This window comes from Ischnura elegans, chromosome 11 (genome assembly GCF_921293095.1).
Source record: "Ischnura elegans chromosome 11, ioIscEleg1.1, whole genome shotgun sequence".
NCBI lineage: Eukaryota > Metazoa > Arthropoda > Insecta > Odonata > Coenagrionidae > Ischnura > Ischnura elegans.
The window spans coordinates 34252069-34269038 of NC_060256.1; the positions used below are offsets into that span (position 1 = coordinate 34252069).

At 37.5% G+C, this 16970-nt stretch overlaps 1 protein-coding gene across 3 annotated transcripts in view; it reads left to right on the forward strand.

The window, feature by feature from the left end:
• LOC124168478 overlaps nucleotides 1–15106 on the forward strand; it is a 156141-nt gene extending 141035 nt beyond the window's left edge. For all 3 annotated transcript variants that reach the window (XM_046546756.1, XM_046546758.1, XM_046546757.1), the window contains 3 exons: nucleotides 3716–3827; nucleotides 6999–7098; nucleotides 8129–15106. In XM_046546756.1, the coding sequence (XP_046402712.1) occupies nucleotides 3716–3827; nucleotides 6999–7098; nucleotides 8129–8309 (393 nt within the window). In that variant the 3' untranslated portion in view covers nucleotides 8310–15106. The remainder of the gene's footprint in view (nucleotides 1–3715; nucleotides 3828–6998; nucleotides 7099–8128) is intronic.
• The last annotated feature ends 1864 nt before the right edge of the window (nucleotides 15107–16970 follow it).

Consider the following 16970-nt stretch of genomic DNA (forward strand, 5'->3'; position numbering starts at 1 on the left):
TATACAGGCTCTTTTCTCCTCCCAGCACTTAACATTTTGAAGAATATTCTGAAGGTGATAAAATGAAACTTAAATAAGGAAGGTGTACCTCAATGAAATGCATCTAATTTCTGACTGTTGTAGCTTGGCACTTGGCCATTAAACCATCCCTCAATCTAAGCCCTCAATGTGGATCAGATGTGGTGGAGTGAGGTACTGTGAGAAGCAAAAATTTTAGTTTTTGTTGTCATTAGGTGATAAGAGTCATCATTACATAGTTTCCTTAATGTATTGAGAAAGCAATAATATTTCGCAAAATATAACAGTTTTATTCGTATTCGAGAATCCAGAAAAAACAATATGCCAACTATTGGCCGAATTCGCAAGTGGGGCTCCGAGGATACCTAAGGAAACTACGTTGACAAATTATTGGTATTTCTGGGAATTTACTGATTTTTATAATTTTATTTTTGGTATTAAGCCATCATAATGTCGCAAGTAATATATTTTAAGCATTAATATTCATGTAAAATGCCTTTTCAGTTGCCATTTTTTGCTACATTTCCACATTTACTGGGACGGTGGTTTGTTTGTTTAATGCACTTGGGTTAACCGACGTATTGCAATTCTTTGTTTTTCTAGCCGGCTGAGAATAATGCTATTTTTATAGCAGTCGCTCATTTATGGTCATTAGGAACCCTTTGAGCAAGGCCCATGAGATAGTAGAGGATATTTCAGCTAAAATTTATTAATTCCTTAATCTTAACTGCTATTTGTCTTTGCCTGTGGGAATTGCAATACCTCCTCAAAGCCAAGAAAATCTTCTTAGATGTTTTCTACTTTAATTATCGCAGTGGCTCGACGACTCATCCTATTGCACCTATGTTATCATCTCAGCAATATCCTCGATGCATCAGCCATATTGGCAAATTACGTCACTGCTTTCAGCGCCACTATCAGTGATTTGAGTCTCGAATAGTTGTAATTACAATCAACTTTAGATACATGTCGGCTTTCTATGGTTGCTAAAATGCTGTGATGTACAGTGCAACCTCGATATAACGACACCCCACGGTGTACTAATAAACACTCGCTATAGCGAATTGTCGCTTTACCGGAGGTGGAGCAAATAATAGCCAATATACCTGTTGCGAACAGATATACAGGAACAGGAGTGGTGCGGCGACAGATAAACATCTATCCGATAAACGTAAGCATAAATCCAGACGAAAGGCGATGTTTTTTTGCATCACTAAATTTCCTTACTCAAATAACGACTAACTATTCAAACAATTTATAAGCGCCGCACTGAATAAAAATCATGGAAAGCATTGTTTCGTCAATCGTTATGCCAATGCACAACCGACGAAGCCATTTTTCTATGCACTTAATTAGTTCATTTATGTGATCATTCTATTATTTTGGTATTTTCCACTGAAAATTCTAAAATTAATTGATAAAACAGTATCGCGGTTATTTAATGCCTCAAATGTTTCCATTGGTGTATGTTTATTGTTTCTGTACGTTATGCGGCAGTGAAGTGAAATAACGCATTACATTGGTTTCTACAGGCAAAAACGGTGGAAGGTTGTATAATGTTCCCGCCTTGGAAGACTTTTTCTATCAAATAATGTAATACCTACATAATCTACGGAAAAAGTTTGCTAAGCTTGAAAAATGATGTGATTAAAATTGCTGTTGTTGAAAAAAAGTTTCTTTTTGAGTGTTACGCTCGCGACGTATTTGAAGTAATACACCGAGTTTACCACGGCACTGCAAACGAGAGTTAGTTGTTCTGCGAGTTCTTCCAGCGGCCACCAGGGGATGCTCGGCTACCCACGTGACAAAAGAGAGCGCCAGTACGACTCTGACCACTGACGCGAATAGTTCACCCTTGTAAATCCGCAACGGAGAATAAATACGTCCATCCGGGCAATTCACGCTGAGTATCATTGCTTCGTACATCCTACATCATCGCTAAGGCGCACTACCTACCTTTAGAGGCATCATTGCAAGAAATACCTCATACTGCAAGGGTTTTGTCGAGGAGTTGTATGTAAAAAAGTTCCGTTTCGTCTATGTTATATGACGCGGGGAATACTTCTAAAGATACTTACGATCGGAGTCCTTTCTTCCACGACTTCGGGTTTACACCGCAGGCATGACCAGCAATTATGAGGGGAGATAACGCTTTGGTGCTTCGCATTAGTATAATCAACCTTCTGCCCTCTTAAAATTCTCGATTCGCAATCTATCCCTGAAATGTTCCGCTTTAGGCTTGGGCGTAGCCCCTTTCTCAGAAGTTCCCGCAGATTGGAATGGGCAAAACCACCCGAACAAAGCTCCTTATAACTATTCATCGTCTGCATTCCTTGGGCGCTTCTGTGTTTTTATAATTTTGCAGAGCGAATAGGAAGATAAATTAATTTCGACACTCTCATATTACTCCTTTATTTTTATTTTCTCACTTAGACGTGTTAGGTGTTTTTTTGGCCATGGTGACTGCCATCAAATGCTTTCTATTCACGCAACTCACGGACGTGCGGGTATGCTGCCGACTGCTTTCTGCTGTCCGAGGAACAAAAGAAGATGAAGCATTCGCGAATGCTAATGCCACAATATTTTCACCAAAATTAACTACTTATTTATCGAACGACAGATTACCACATAAATTTGAGACTGAGCACTCCATTAACTTCATATCTAACAGATCGCTAGAAATTACAGAGGTTAAGGAGTCTTGATGAAAGTCTTCCGGCGGTGAAACCCTCGCTATGGCGAGAGGCAGCACCAAAAGGGTGTCGTAAAAACGAATTTTTTAACACGCTTATTATAGGGTCAATTGACGGTGCATCGGCTATCTCTCGTTATATCGGGAGTGTCGCTATAGCCCGTACTCGCTTTAACGAGGTTCCACTGTATTTACATGTAGGCAAAGCAGATGACTGCATTTCAGCTTGAGTTAATGATTTTTCACTTTACAGATTTTTTCACTTATACTCCCCTTTTTTCACTCTGTCATTGCATATCAAAAATCAATTATTAAGCAGAGAAATTGTGTGAGTTTCCTTTAAGCCAGGTTTTCTCCATTGCATTACAATTACCAATAATGGAAACACTACCGATAGTTTGCATGAAACTTCAATTAAACAGTAGGTCAATAGCATACATTCTTAACTATCAAAGCAGCGCTGATGAATGTACACTTAAATAGGATAATTTCATGTAGTACATGGGGAATGACAATATCTTTTTGTAGGATTATCCTCTCATGTGAGATGTAATAAGTTTATATAGCAGAAAATTTCACTGATGACTACTGTCTGTTGAAATTAATAGCTGTGGATGTCCCATCCAATGCTTTTACATTGTCCTATAATTTCAATGTTTTTACATGTTAAAAAAATGTCATTTTTATTTATTTTTTAATCAGGTAATAAATGTGATTTAAAGGATTCAATTCTGGTAGAAAATGGATGTAATGGCAATTCAGATGTTATTTGAAGTAGTCTCTCCTATTCTTATTTCTGATATTCTTAAGACGACACTGATACAAAATGCTTGGCAGTTGTGAGTTATTATGCTTGGGAGGTATTACTTTTTTGTGTGAGATCTTAGTGATTCATAGTATGGAAAAAAGTTCTAAGATTATAAATTTTCAAATATTTGCCATCATTCAAGAAATTTGAAGATAAAAATTTTCCATCCCATGTTTCATTCATGCTTTCTCTTGCAGGTGGGATTGGTTTTCCCAGTTGACCGGAGGCGTGTAAGCAGGCAGATGCTGACGGAGATGAATGTTGCTCAGCTTCAAGTCATAGTAAATGATCTTCACACGCAAATTGAAGGTACATATGCCCTGGTTTATGCTTTGATTGGTGCTTTAGTTGAGTGCGTGCTGCTACTATTGTGTATCCTCTACCAATAGTATTGATTTGATCCTAAATATTCTAAAATCAAAGGCTATTGCAGCAAGTATTCATTTTTATATTCTGATGTTCCTGGATTTTTTGTGTTTAGTATTTAACTGTTCTTCATCTCATTTTATGTCTCCTTTAAGGGTGAAAATTTGGTTCAAATGATATTATTTAACAGTGTGGAAAATTGCGAAAATAGTTAGGAAAGTGAGGAAGTTTCACCTAGATATTTGGGTGCCCACCATAGTTAATATACATGAAGGTAACCAGTGTAATTCCTGGTTTTCGTGAGGTGACAATATAAGGGCGTTGATGGTGGTATTATTGAAGCCCTCCATGGTGATATCGTTCGGAAGCCAGTTCCTTCTCTTCCTTTGGGGTTCTCCCTCATGTCCTTCTTTATCTACCTCTATCACCTATCTCTTGACATGGACATTTTCGTGAACATTTTCTTCTGTTACACTTCTCCTGTGTTAACGTATTCTTATGACATGTCCTATCTGCTGGTTCCTTCATTGGTGTACGATGTACCGTAATTCCCTTACCACTCCTATTCTTTGGCAGACTCCTCATTACTTCCATTTGATATCATTTGGTGTGATAAAAATAGGTCAAAAACCTCCAAATAGTCCCCCCTGTGGGAGAAGTAGACCATAATTGAGGATAAGTGACGTGGGTGAAATAGGCATCCTGAACATTACCATCTCAGTATACACTGTGGCTAGGGTAAACGGACGTCCGCATTAATCCAGATATGTCCTCTTTTTTAAGTATTCGTCTGGTCTCTGGATGGAATTTTAAGTATCAGGAAACATCCTCCTTTCAGGTCATAATGATTATGTACATAGTAAATCTGTTGATAGCCATTCAGAACTTCTCAAGTTTTCCAAATATTTCGTCAGCATACCAGGTCACAATGCAAAGGCAGAAAGGGTATTCCTCTTATTTCATCTCAGTGGTCTGATGAGAGAAAAATTTAAACATTGTCTCTGTACAGGGACTCATAATGGTCAATTTCAGACATATTCATGTGTAGAATTTTATAGTTTTCTGTTAAAAATGCCAATATTACTAGAAAAAATTAGATCCAATGAAAAATATGAAGCATAGTGCTAGTAAATTTTTATAATTCTGGATTATGAAATTATTCTCGTTATTTTTCAAGTGTCCTACTTATTCCTCCTTTGTCCTTATTTTTCACTGGATGCTGTCCTCTTTTACATCTCTTAGCATCTGGTCACCCTAACTGTGGCTGACATATTACATAGCCTCTCGTTATTACGAAGGTCATGGGACCGAAAAACCGGGTGTCCGTAATAACGAATAATTTTTTTATATTGCCCAAAGTGCAAGTGTGGGCAAAGATAAGACCAACTCGAAAGGTGCCAAATTTGAAATTTTGAGCATGTTTGAATTTTTTGAATTTTCGTGTCTCTGAAAGTTGGTAAATCGAATGTTCGTGGGAACAGGACTTACTCTGCATCCAATTTACTAGCGGTAATGAGTGGGTCACCATGATTCCACAGCAATTAAGCATATTATATGATGTGTGCATACTGAAGTATCTCCGGTCCTACTGAAGAAAGAGCAATAATTGATACTCCTTGGCACTGTTCATGCAGAAAACTTAAACATAGCGCAACGATTATATCATAGTGTAGTGTATATTCACCTAAATGCCATTACTTGATGCTGGAACTTCTTAATAAAGTTCTTTTTTTAACCACCAGGACTGTGGTTCGTAATGTTGTTATAACAAAAATTTCACAATAACGTTTCTTTTACAGTAGATTGGATTGGTCTTTTCCTTGGGACCAACGATTTGCTTTGTAATAATGAGAACTTTGTAATAACGTTATTCGTATTAACGAGAGTCTACTGTATTTGTTATTCTTTCATTTTCTGAATCAATTTGGGATGTTTTGATTGTTGATTGGAAACCAGAGTCTTGATCTGTCATGCTCTGCCTGCAATCCATCGGCTTAAAATGAATTGTTATTCATTATTTATTGACCTACATACATTTATCCCACATCTCTCTTTCTGTGATGGTGATGCATCCAAATCCATTTCTCGTGTAATGTAATGCGAGGAGTATGCGCGTCATTACTTGATAAGTGTTGCGGGAGCTCCACATGTAACTTAATGCTACAATACTTGATCTTGGTACAAGAAATAGAAAGCAGACAATGTTGGACAAATGTTTTAAGAGAATTTAAACTGAAGAATATAGAAATCTTCTAATAATAATCATAAAATGTCTTATTAATCGTCATATCAATATAAATATATCAATTGATATATTCATCGACATGGGTTCATTCCGAGAGTGTGTATGGATGTTGCCGGGATTTATGGTAAAGGAAATGTTGCCCAATTTTTATGATTTTTTAGAACAACCAATTGACATAGGTCAGGGTTTTCATCATTTTCTACAAGTAATCTGTGAGAAAGAAGACTTGGCTTAACTTGTCCTCTTAATACATATACGACAAATCACTGGAGAGTGACGACGTTTTTATGTAATATCTTCTGGGAAATCTTTAAAAACATTGTGATTCAAATTCAAATAGTAGTTTTTTGGCTGTTTAGTGCTAATTTTCTTTATTTTAAATGTGGAAATAGTTTGGGGAGGTGATCCTACAAGAACTTTGGACAGTAATAGTAATTATGACGACTTTTCCACAGATTGCAATTATCCCAATTGCTATTACTGACTTCCCTGGTTAGCACATTTTCCTGGATAGCAGGTTCATTTTTTGTGGTCCCTTCAAAATCGTACTAAAGGAGTTCTACTATAGTAAGAATTAATACTCATGAAATGATTAGAATAGTAATTGATTTTGTCTGCCATGCCATAATTTATGCCTTCGCAGTGATGCGCACGTTACCTAAGTAGTCATTAATGTCACGCCAAAATATAAGACCTCATATTTTTATCCTATGGGTATTTTTGGTCAAAAAAGGGAGGGACTATCTTAGAAGGTACATGATAGCTGAAAGTGAAATGATAGGTGGCAATTATACACCCTTATTTCTTTCTACTTAGTCAATGCACAACATGTAATGTACCTATTTCTTCTCTCTCCTCCTTCCTGATAGTGCTGAATGAAGATTTGGTGAAGCTGCTGATGGAGAGGGATGACCTTCACATGGAGCAAGACTCCATGCTAGTCGACATAGAGGACCTCACACGATACCTGTAAGTTGCATCCTCCACTCCTTGTTGTAGGGATTTATGCAAATTTGCCTTGTTTTCATGGAGAAGCACTCATCATATTTGTAGTTCACAAACATTTTGCACTTTTCAAGCCCATTTTTGACTGAACAATTAAATGTTTACTTTTATTCTTACATGCCATCTTGAAGTCTAGAATGCCCGATGAATTTTGGCACAGGGGCTCTTTTTGTGGCTCTCTCTAGCTTTTTTGCATTTGTTGTCAAAATCTTCAAAATCACAATTTTCATCATGCCTCAGAAATAACACTAGAATGGGTACCAATACAATTATTGTAGAATGGTCCTTGGAGTACTTCCATTCCTAGCCTTTAGTATGGCATTATTTGCCTTTTCATCCTGTGTTAGTGCAGCTTTATTTTTTTCTCTATTCCCCTCACATTGGGTACAGAGGACTTCAGTTAATGCAGGCAACTTCATTACTAAGTACAGTTATGGTGGCAACAAAAGTGATATATTATAAAATAGTATGGTAAACATTCTTTTGAATCACATGTTATGAGATTACGAGCCTAAATACCTGTTCCTAAAGTGCAGAAAAAACATTATTACAAAGATTGATTCATGCACAACGGGATCCAACATGTCCGCGTTCTACAAATTACAATGCTTTTCCCTATACTCTAGAATTTTACAATATCCGTGAAAGCATTGAATGCTTCTCAAAAACAGTTATGCTTCTTTCCCAATGGATCATCTAACCCTGAAGAGCACTTGAAGTTATGACGTATGGGAGGGGTGAATCATGGCGTGTATATATTTGGCTGGCATGAATGATGGCGTGATCATTTAGCATAATCTTTCGCATGATCCTTCACCGTGTATATTGGCCTTTATTGTAAAACTTATTTGCATAGACATTCCTATGTGGGTGTCCACTTAATTCCTTTCTACCACTTACAAAAGCATCAAGTTGCTATCTGTATGGCTGTTTTTCATGTCTGTTGTGGTGGACCATTGGTGTATGGGTATTGTTTTGTTTCTTCCTGCTGCAGGGGGGCCAAGGAGAAGGCCCTGAAGGAATCAGGCCGTGACCCTGGCAGCGGCTCGACCAGGGGTGGAGAGGCTGGTGCTGTTGGTAGCCTCCCTTCCCTTCCGCTGATATTCCGCCACAATAGCAAGCTGAGCAGCCAGAGTAATCGGCAGCCGAAGGTAGGGCTGCTCTCGAAGAAGTAGTGTGTGCGCCCTGCGATGGGCGTTGTTCCGTTATTGGAGGACTTGTTGTGAGGGGGGCTGGACTCTCTCCCTCCCATGTTCATTTCCAGCCTTTGTAAGTTCATGCAGTGTCTTCTGTGTTTCACATGAGAAATCTTCCTGTGGTGCGTTTGTATGCAAGAAAGAGATGGATAGAGAGAGAGAATGTTTGCGATTGCTTGTTTGTGGTCTTAATGGTAGTGTGTATTGGTCTCATTGATAGATTTCTGAAAGGGTTCCAGGTTGAATTGACCACCGTGTGTAGGTTGGGGCATTTTTCTCTGTCCCAGTGGGCCAATATTGAAGTGTATTGCGCAGTTACTGCCCTCTCTCTTTCTCTAAGCGCAATCTCTGTATCTCTTGGGGAGCTTGTAGAAAGTTCAGTGGCTGCAATAGGCCCTGAGGATGATGAAGGGCTGATGAAGCCCCTATTGGAGGACTCTAGCTTTTGCTGGAGTTCCGTGTGTATGCATGTGAGTGTGTGAATGTTGAATGCTTGTGTGCGTGGTCTTGCATTTCCCTGTACAAGAGGAGAGCAGGCCAGCCTTCTCCTCCCCATTACTGTTTGTCTACCCCCTCTCTCTGTTCTGAGAAACAACTAATACATTATCGTTTCACCTCAATGCACTGGCATTGATGAGAATAGACCATAAATACACATACATTCAGTCACTCTTACTTTCATTGTCAATTTTCTTTTTTCAATTTAAAAGAAGAATAATCAATGTACTAAAATCCATGGCATATGAACAGAGTATTTAAATGGCAAAGGATTTGTTTTATGCTCTATATATATATAATTAAATATATTTAATCTATCTATAAATGTATGAATATATGACGATCTCATATCAAGTACAGGTTTTTATGAATGAAGAAATGATGTTAACATGCGTATATATACATATATTTGTCATGGCTTTCTCCCTTAAACTTTCTTCATATCTATGTAATCAGTATGTTATATAGAGCTCATTGAGTGCACTTGTTAGGGTGCATCTGATGCGCAGACTTGGGCACCATGCACTTTAGCGTGCGATGCTCTCTCCCCTTCTTGCCTGCGCAGAGTCTTTGTGCTCCACACTCGTGGGACTGTTGTTGTCAAAAATCCATAAGTTCTTTGAAAGAGTGGACCCTCTATCAGTAGGGGCTTGTGCATAAACTACGTTACAGTTTTCTGTGATTTTTTCCAATTCCACCCTGTGCCAACACTGAATGACATTAAATTTCTCTACGTAAGAAACTTACAATCCTAAAATATTCACTCAGTTATCAAGTGAGTTTATTCTCTCCCCTCCTCACATTTCTGATTGCTCCATCGATTAATTTTTTTCACAAGCCTGCTTTATAATCCCTGAGATTAAATGCAAGCCATTTGATGGAATTAAGATTGGTAATGTCAAAGGGGCATCACTCCAGTTGTCTCAAGTCGAAGTAGACCCTTAGGGTTTAATGTAATCTCTTGTATCATTCCCACAGTGAAACTTCTGTATTGTGGATGAGATACTGATGATTAAGACATGTATGCAGACAGATAGTAACTGCTGTGCTATGCAGAGTCAAACCCCCTCTCCCTCATTGTTGTCCCTTTGTGCCTTTAGTTATGACATCTCTCTCTCTCGTTGGTAGCATAGTTTATGTACAACCTCTAAAACTTTTGGAGGCAGTGTATCCAATTTTCATTTGCCAAGATGCAAAATTTAGTCAGTCTTTGGCCCTGGTGTGATCTGAAAAGTTCCTATTGAGACTGTGGAGCAATCACATTTTGCTCAAGCTCATATCAAATTTCCTGAGGCCAGAATATAGTTAGTTTTACTTTGGCCTTGAGGTTTAGTTTTCCTTATTCATGGAATGAGGGATTAGTTTTGCTTCTCGAGTGTAAAAACTTAATGCATCACCTTTAGAAAGATGACATCTGTAAATTTTTCCCCTTCTCTCTGTACATAACTGAAGTGTGGACTCCAACAACTGTAATTTTTATGCTTGAGACTATGAAAAAAAATCATGTATTGTGTGGAAAGTATTGAATTTAGTGTGGATATTGTCTTGCTCTCAATGTGTTGCGTAGGCCGTGCTGGTTCACAGCCAGGGCTCCATTGGTAGCAAGGAGGTGTTTCACGCTCTCAGATGGCAGCACAGGCGATTCCTGATTATGGAGTACTCAACGTATGTTGTGTCATACTAACGGTCAAGTTCTAAGGTTGCCACATGAGGATGAGTTGTAATTAGATCAGCAGTGGCAATAAAATGAATCTCGAGAGTAAAGGCAGTTGTGATGGAAGCTTTATTGCCAGTAGCAGTCAGTGAAATCATTACTAAAAAGGACCTATGTGCTTGTTAAAATTAAGTGCTGAGAGAGGTAACTAATGCGTAACTAATGCTACGTAAATTACATACGAAAGTGCCAATCTTTCAAAGCAGGGATGGTAATCAAAATAAAATGAAAATTTTTCTTTTAGTTACAAAGTGAGATAAAATTGAGGTGTAGGTCTAGTTTTGTCTCGATCCAAAATGATGTTCTCAACTGAGTTTTGTTGCAACTTGGCTGGAACTACTCTTAGGAAGAAAAATGCAGTAATATGAACTCCTCTGCTTACCATTAATTTTGAACACTGTGGATGGATTTTTTCGTCACAGAAATGAAACGACAGCAAAAAAGCATCAGCTCCATGGGCACTTGCTTGCAGAGCTACTGGCTTTTTTATGGGTTGAAACAAAACCATTCTAGGATACAGGACATGATTCCATCACTATGAATCTTTTAGTGAGCATGTTTAGTTTCCTGTTGTGGCCTATGGTTATTTTTGGCCCTCAATTGTTTTGACTGATTTAGTTTTGACTATGGGTTTAGCCTAATTTCCTTTTGTCTCTTGGGAACAATGATATTGAAAATATTCTGCTTTTGAATTTCATTTCCTTTTGATTACCATCCATGCTTTAGAGTGAGAGCTACCCACAACTTTGCCTTAAATGCATTTGAAGGAACCTCTCTTGACTGTAATTCAGAGACTGCCTGCTTACTGTCAGATAGTCTATTGCAATGACTGTTGGAGTGTTTGATGTCCTGTAGCCTTGTCATTTTCTTTCATGCTTTGAGTGCTGGTATGCTGTTGATCCCTTAGCACATGAATACATCACTTCATGGCTACAGGAGGAGATATTATTTTGGATCTATTTTCCTCATGTCACCATGTACTATGATTTTGATTAAGTTTCTGATTACCTGTTAGTGTTATGTCATTCATTAACCATTCAGTTTAATTATTTACAATTATAATTTAATTATTTCCATCACTAGTTCCTTTATGATTGTAAATTCAAGTTTGTGATCATTTATAGTGCATGGAAGCAGAATGGTGTTGAACCCAACGGTTTTGTATCACAAGAAAGGATGGTTATGGGCTGCCTATTTCCCTTTACTGTTGAAGAGTATGTTGATATAATTTTTATACAAGTTTTATATCCAATTGCCCAATTGAGTAATAATGATTCAGCCTAGTAAGAGAGCCAAGTAGGTGGTGAAACCCCTTATTATGCTTTCATTTCCTTGGTATTGCCGGTCTCTTGCCTGTTATGTTTTCATCACTCTACTGTTTCTATTGTACTGACTTAGTATCTGGAGCAACATTACCATAGCGTGTACTTAGAGTTGAGTGTGGATGAGGCTTTGCGGTTATGGATATTTTTAAATTTATATTTTGGCTGTCAATTTTACTTTTGACTAGTTTCTATGATTTATACCGCATAGCTTTTTTTTTTTTGGAATGGAAGGGCATGGTAATCTTGTGTCCATTGATATGCTGACCTTGGATGCTAATTAAACGATTCATGTGCCAGTTATTCCCTTCTGCCATCCCTCTCAATTGTCAGTGCTGCCTGCTCTCCCCACATCTAGTGAACATTATTCAAAATTTATCATGATGTACAAGTATAATTGAGGCCGTTTTTGAGAAACCTTTTAATGTCACAAAATGTCATGTTGACCTTGTGACCTCCTAAATGAATCAATGTGAGCTGCTGAAGGAATGATCTCCAAGTCGATGAAAATAGGGAATGAAAATCTTGAAAACTAGTTTTTTTTATTGAAAAGGTATCCAACCAGTTGGAGGGGAATTAAGATGTTGAACTTAAAATGTACGTAACCAATAGGTAAATAATATGGTTGAGTTATCCCAATACCCCACCTTAGATGGTCAACCAAATTAGCGGTATCTTAGGTTGTATTACATATTTTAATTTGCTTAGGTATTATCCCTATCTTTGGTAATATTGTTAAGATGTGAGTGTTTTCATGGGAGTTAGTACTTATGTTCACGAATTGAAGTTATCCAAGAAACTGTGGCACCACCATATTTAGTTTGATTTATTCTATTTTATAATAGCCGTCTCTCCTAATTTGGTGAAATCATCATCAAGGTTTGACCTTAATGTAATGTTCAAGTATATTAATGTAGCTCATCATTGATACACATTTGGGAGGCCAGTAAAGGCACTATATTCTGTAGCCTAGTTACTGCATATATTGCATACTTCATGTGTGGTATACATCCAACTACTTGGGAGATAATGGTGGCATGATGGCTTAATTGAATTTAATTTTTTGTTAGTCCTCAGCTTATATGGTTGTAAATGAAAAGAACTATTTTATCCAGCTACATAACTATATATGGAACCAATAGGAAGTAGTCACACTGGTAGTTGTAGCCAACATATCATCCCAAAGCATTTTAACCAAGAAACTATATAGCTTGGTTGTGGCTATAAAGTCGCCATCAAGGAAGTTTATGTATGTGTGGATGCCTGTTTGACTTTTGTGGGTATGATTGCTGTGTAGAGTTGCATTGGCCTAGGTGCTGCCTGTGCAGGAATTGCATCATGGGTACAGCAAGAATGCTTGAGTGTAGGTATTGAGTTTTTGAAATCAGTTATTGCAAGAAGTCAGTGCCTGTCTCAAGGTTGACTTAGGGGTGCTCCGCATATTTGAGAGACAGGGTATGCATTGATGGTGGATATTTAGAAGCAGCTAGCAGTGTATGTGTGCTGTATATCCTGCTCATCGTTAATGTGAGTGTTCCCAGTTATTTCTTGGTCTTAAAATCCCCCAAGTCTGCTATTCTAGGCACCTATTTCTCTGTGGCCATGTTCATTGTTGTGAGCATCTTTTAGCCTCTGCATGACCCACAGAAGCATTTGTTCCCATGGTTAATCAAAGTGCACTCATCACTTTTTTATGGTAACAATATATGTAATAAATAATTTTCTGCAATGTACTCAATGCCATTCTGTTACTAATTGTTAATAACGTTAATGAATGGATAAACTCACCTTATTGTGGAAGCTGCTCCCATGGTGTCATTATTTTTCTGAGTTGCATTTCTGAAGGGATCCCTTCTATTACAAACCATGAGTATCAGACCCTAATTACACCTTAGAAGAAGACCCTCCCTATCTCATGTGTGTTTTTAGCTTGGTGGTCGGGTTAGGCTACTACCACCTCATTTTTATCACCCCTGAGACTGCTGTTTGTGCCAGGAGTACATGCTAATTTCTTCATTTCTGTGCCATGCTAATGGTATACTACTGGGCACTCTACTGATTGATAATATCACATTTCATGCTCATTTCTTGTAAATACATATAAATATGCCGCTAGACTTTTTGAGTTATCTTTGTAAAGAACAATTGATTGTGTGTTGAAAATCTTTCTTGCATTTCTCTTGGTTTCTTGGCGATAAAATGGTAAAGTGGTGGACAGGAACATCAGCATTTGTTTAATCTTCAATAGCTCATTAGTTTATAAATAGTTAGTGAATTTGGCCTTCCATTAGGCTTGATCTCAGTTGTAGGAATGAAATAGATTTGACTGGTTGCCCTATCTAATACACAGATTGAATGATGGTAAATTTAACTGAAAATCAAAATTGAATGCGTTATTAATGATGCTGTAAAGATTTTTGTGTTTTTCCTGCCTCAGGAGCTACACATGTGTACCATGATGACCTAATGTTGTCAACTTTTTGTCCATATTGGATGTGTTTATGGTCACTGGTATTGTACAGTTTTACTCAGAAAACATTGGAATTAGTGGTGAAAATTATTACAAATAGTTCATATCTAATGAGAAATTATGGATTTAATTTTTTTATTCCTTGGGTTGCTTATGAGGACAGATATCTGTAATTTTTACTTGGCAGAAATTTAAGTGTTTATGTTATCTAAGCCAACAGTTGTCCTTCCTTCTTTTTGGATTAACTTCTCACAATATCTACATGCTTGCAGTGTCGTGGTTCGAAATAATAATGTGTTAGATTTCCATGATTTACATTGGGCACCCTTTTCCACGCTGATTCTTTAAGAACGAGACCAAGTTGAGCAGCCCCTTTGTGTACCTTTTTGGTCCATTTATTTTGGCATTAGCCAATGCTCATTAATATATGGCATCGCATTTTGGAAGTTATTGTGGTGATTTTTTGTTCCGTTATGCAATAGAGCTTTAAAGGTGCGCACATTCAGAATAGCACAATCAAATTTATCACAGGGTAGAAATATGATTTACTTTGCTGTGAGTCATTTTCATTCAAATTTCTATTGTTGGCCCTAGAAGTATATATTTCACGGTCTCTATCGTTTAAGATTCATCATATTTCAAGGGACCCGAGAAGATGCAATGCTATTGATTTTTATTTTTATGTTTTTAAAATTTCATGCATATATTTTTCAATTGGCCCAGGATGTCCCAATGTGCTAATTTTTTAGGGTCATATGAGCTAGTCAGTGCATGCTTCAAAACTGGTTGGAAAGTGTGATAGATTGTGTTCCCAATGCACACATTTGCTCTCACAAGGAGTTACAACCTCTCCACCACTTTGAGCTATTTTCTCACCTAGAAACCAATTTAGAAACTTGTATACTATTGTATTGACAAATACTGATGTATTGATACTTCCTTCATGTATTTGCAAATGAAGCTCTGTTTTGAAGAGTATCATGTAATTTATTTTTTCCTTTATGTATGCATAATATTGCTTGCATATATGCTGTAATAATAATGATAATAATTATATTAAATATTTAAAATATTTGTGTTATTATTTTCCCAAAAAATTACGTTTTATCCGTATAATGTAGTTTAGTTGTTGGAGAACGAGTGATTTTGAACTTAATTGCTGATTCATAATCTCTTAACCCTATAAAGATATGCAATTTTTGGAGGTAATAAATTGTTGCCTTAGAGAAAAATATCTTCAATGTAAAATGAAATATTTGTTTAGCTATTTATTATATTTTGAAGTAATTCCATGCATTTCATTTGAAGCTATAAGACCTATTTTGTGCATTCAAATTTGGCCACCATGTGATCTGCAATTTTGAGTGAGTGGTAAATCAATGTGAAATCTCCTCTTTTGATTTTTGTCATGGCATTGTGAACCCCTGTGGGTAAGGGGGCAGAGAATATTCCCACAGTATCCCTGCTTGTCGTAAAAGGCGACTACAAGGGTATCTTATAACACATATTTTTGACTCTGAAGGTGATTCAGATTACAGAAGCACTATTGCGTTCTGCTATAGATACATAAAAGAGCTGAGCGACTCACTACCCCGAGTATTAAGTTCAGTACCAAGATAAATGCTCCTTCACCCTAGAAGGTGTCTATCTTGCACCCTTTCTTCTCAATTTGCCCTAGTGAAATCAGGTTATGCTGTAGTGCTGGTATAAGTTATAACCGTACGGGTATCCATCAGGTAAACTGAATAAAATTATGCCAGACCAGTGATGCAGGGCAAGGGCTGTAAAATCTGATTTCTCACAAGCTGTGACAGGTCAAGGAGAAGATATATGTGATGAAAAAAAGAATCCAGTGGCATTTATTTTATCTTAATAATGGGCACTGGACAACTAGGCAAAAGCAGGATCCCTTCATCAACAAAAAAAAAACAAAATGTAACATGGTGTCAAATTTTACCCCGGTGATCGATTCCAACAGTCAGTCGTAGGTCCTCGATATGTCTCTCAATCTCCATGGGACAGTACTTGACTCAAATGAAAATTTGTGTTTGACACTTTTCTACGTGTTCTATATTCCTTTGCCTCTACTCATTCATCTCATATCTGCTGCGAGCATGCCTGAACCATTCTATGGCCTCCTTCTTTATTTCTCTGAAACTATATTCCTTCAGAGATGGCTTACAGCAGAAAGCATCTGAAATGAATTTAAAGAAGGGATTACATATACAAGTACTTTTAACACCTTTTTTTTACCCCAGGTATTTCGAACTTGTGAAAATTTCCTCCTCGAAACTCTATTACGTTGCAGCTTCGTTGCAAAGTGACCTCAATAACGCTGCAACTTGTCTAGAACGTAGCTGAAATATTTTGTGTTTACTGGGTAGTATCCCTGCCCCAGCAGCAGAGAAGGTTGTCTCAAAGTTTTAGCAACGATATAGTGAGAAAACCAATAAGATGTCACAACGTTGATCGCCGTTGTGTGCACGTTGTGACTACGTGACACACGTGGAATATTCTTTACCACGAATTATGGGAATCTGTTTGGTAACTTTCCACCAATCCATGTATGGATTAACCGTTTCATCACACCATGGCATACCACGTGCATATAATCTAGAGGAATATATGCACTAAGT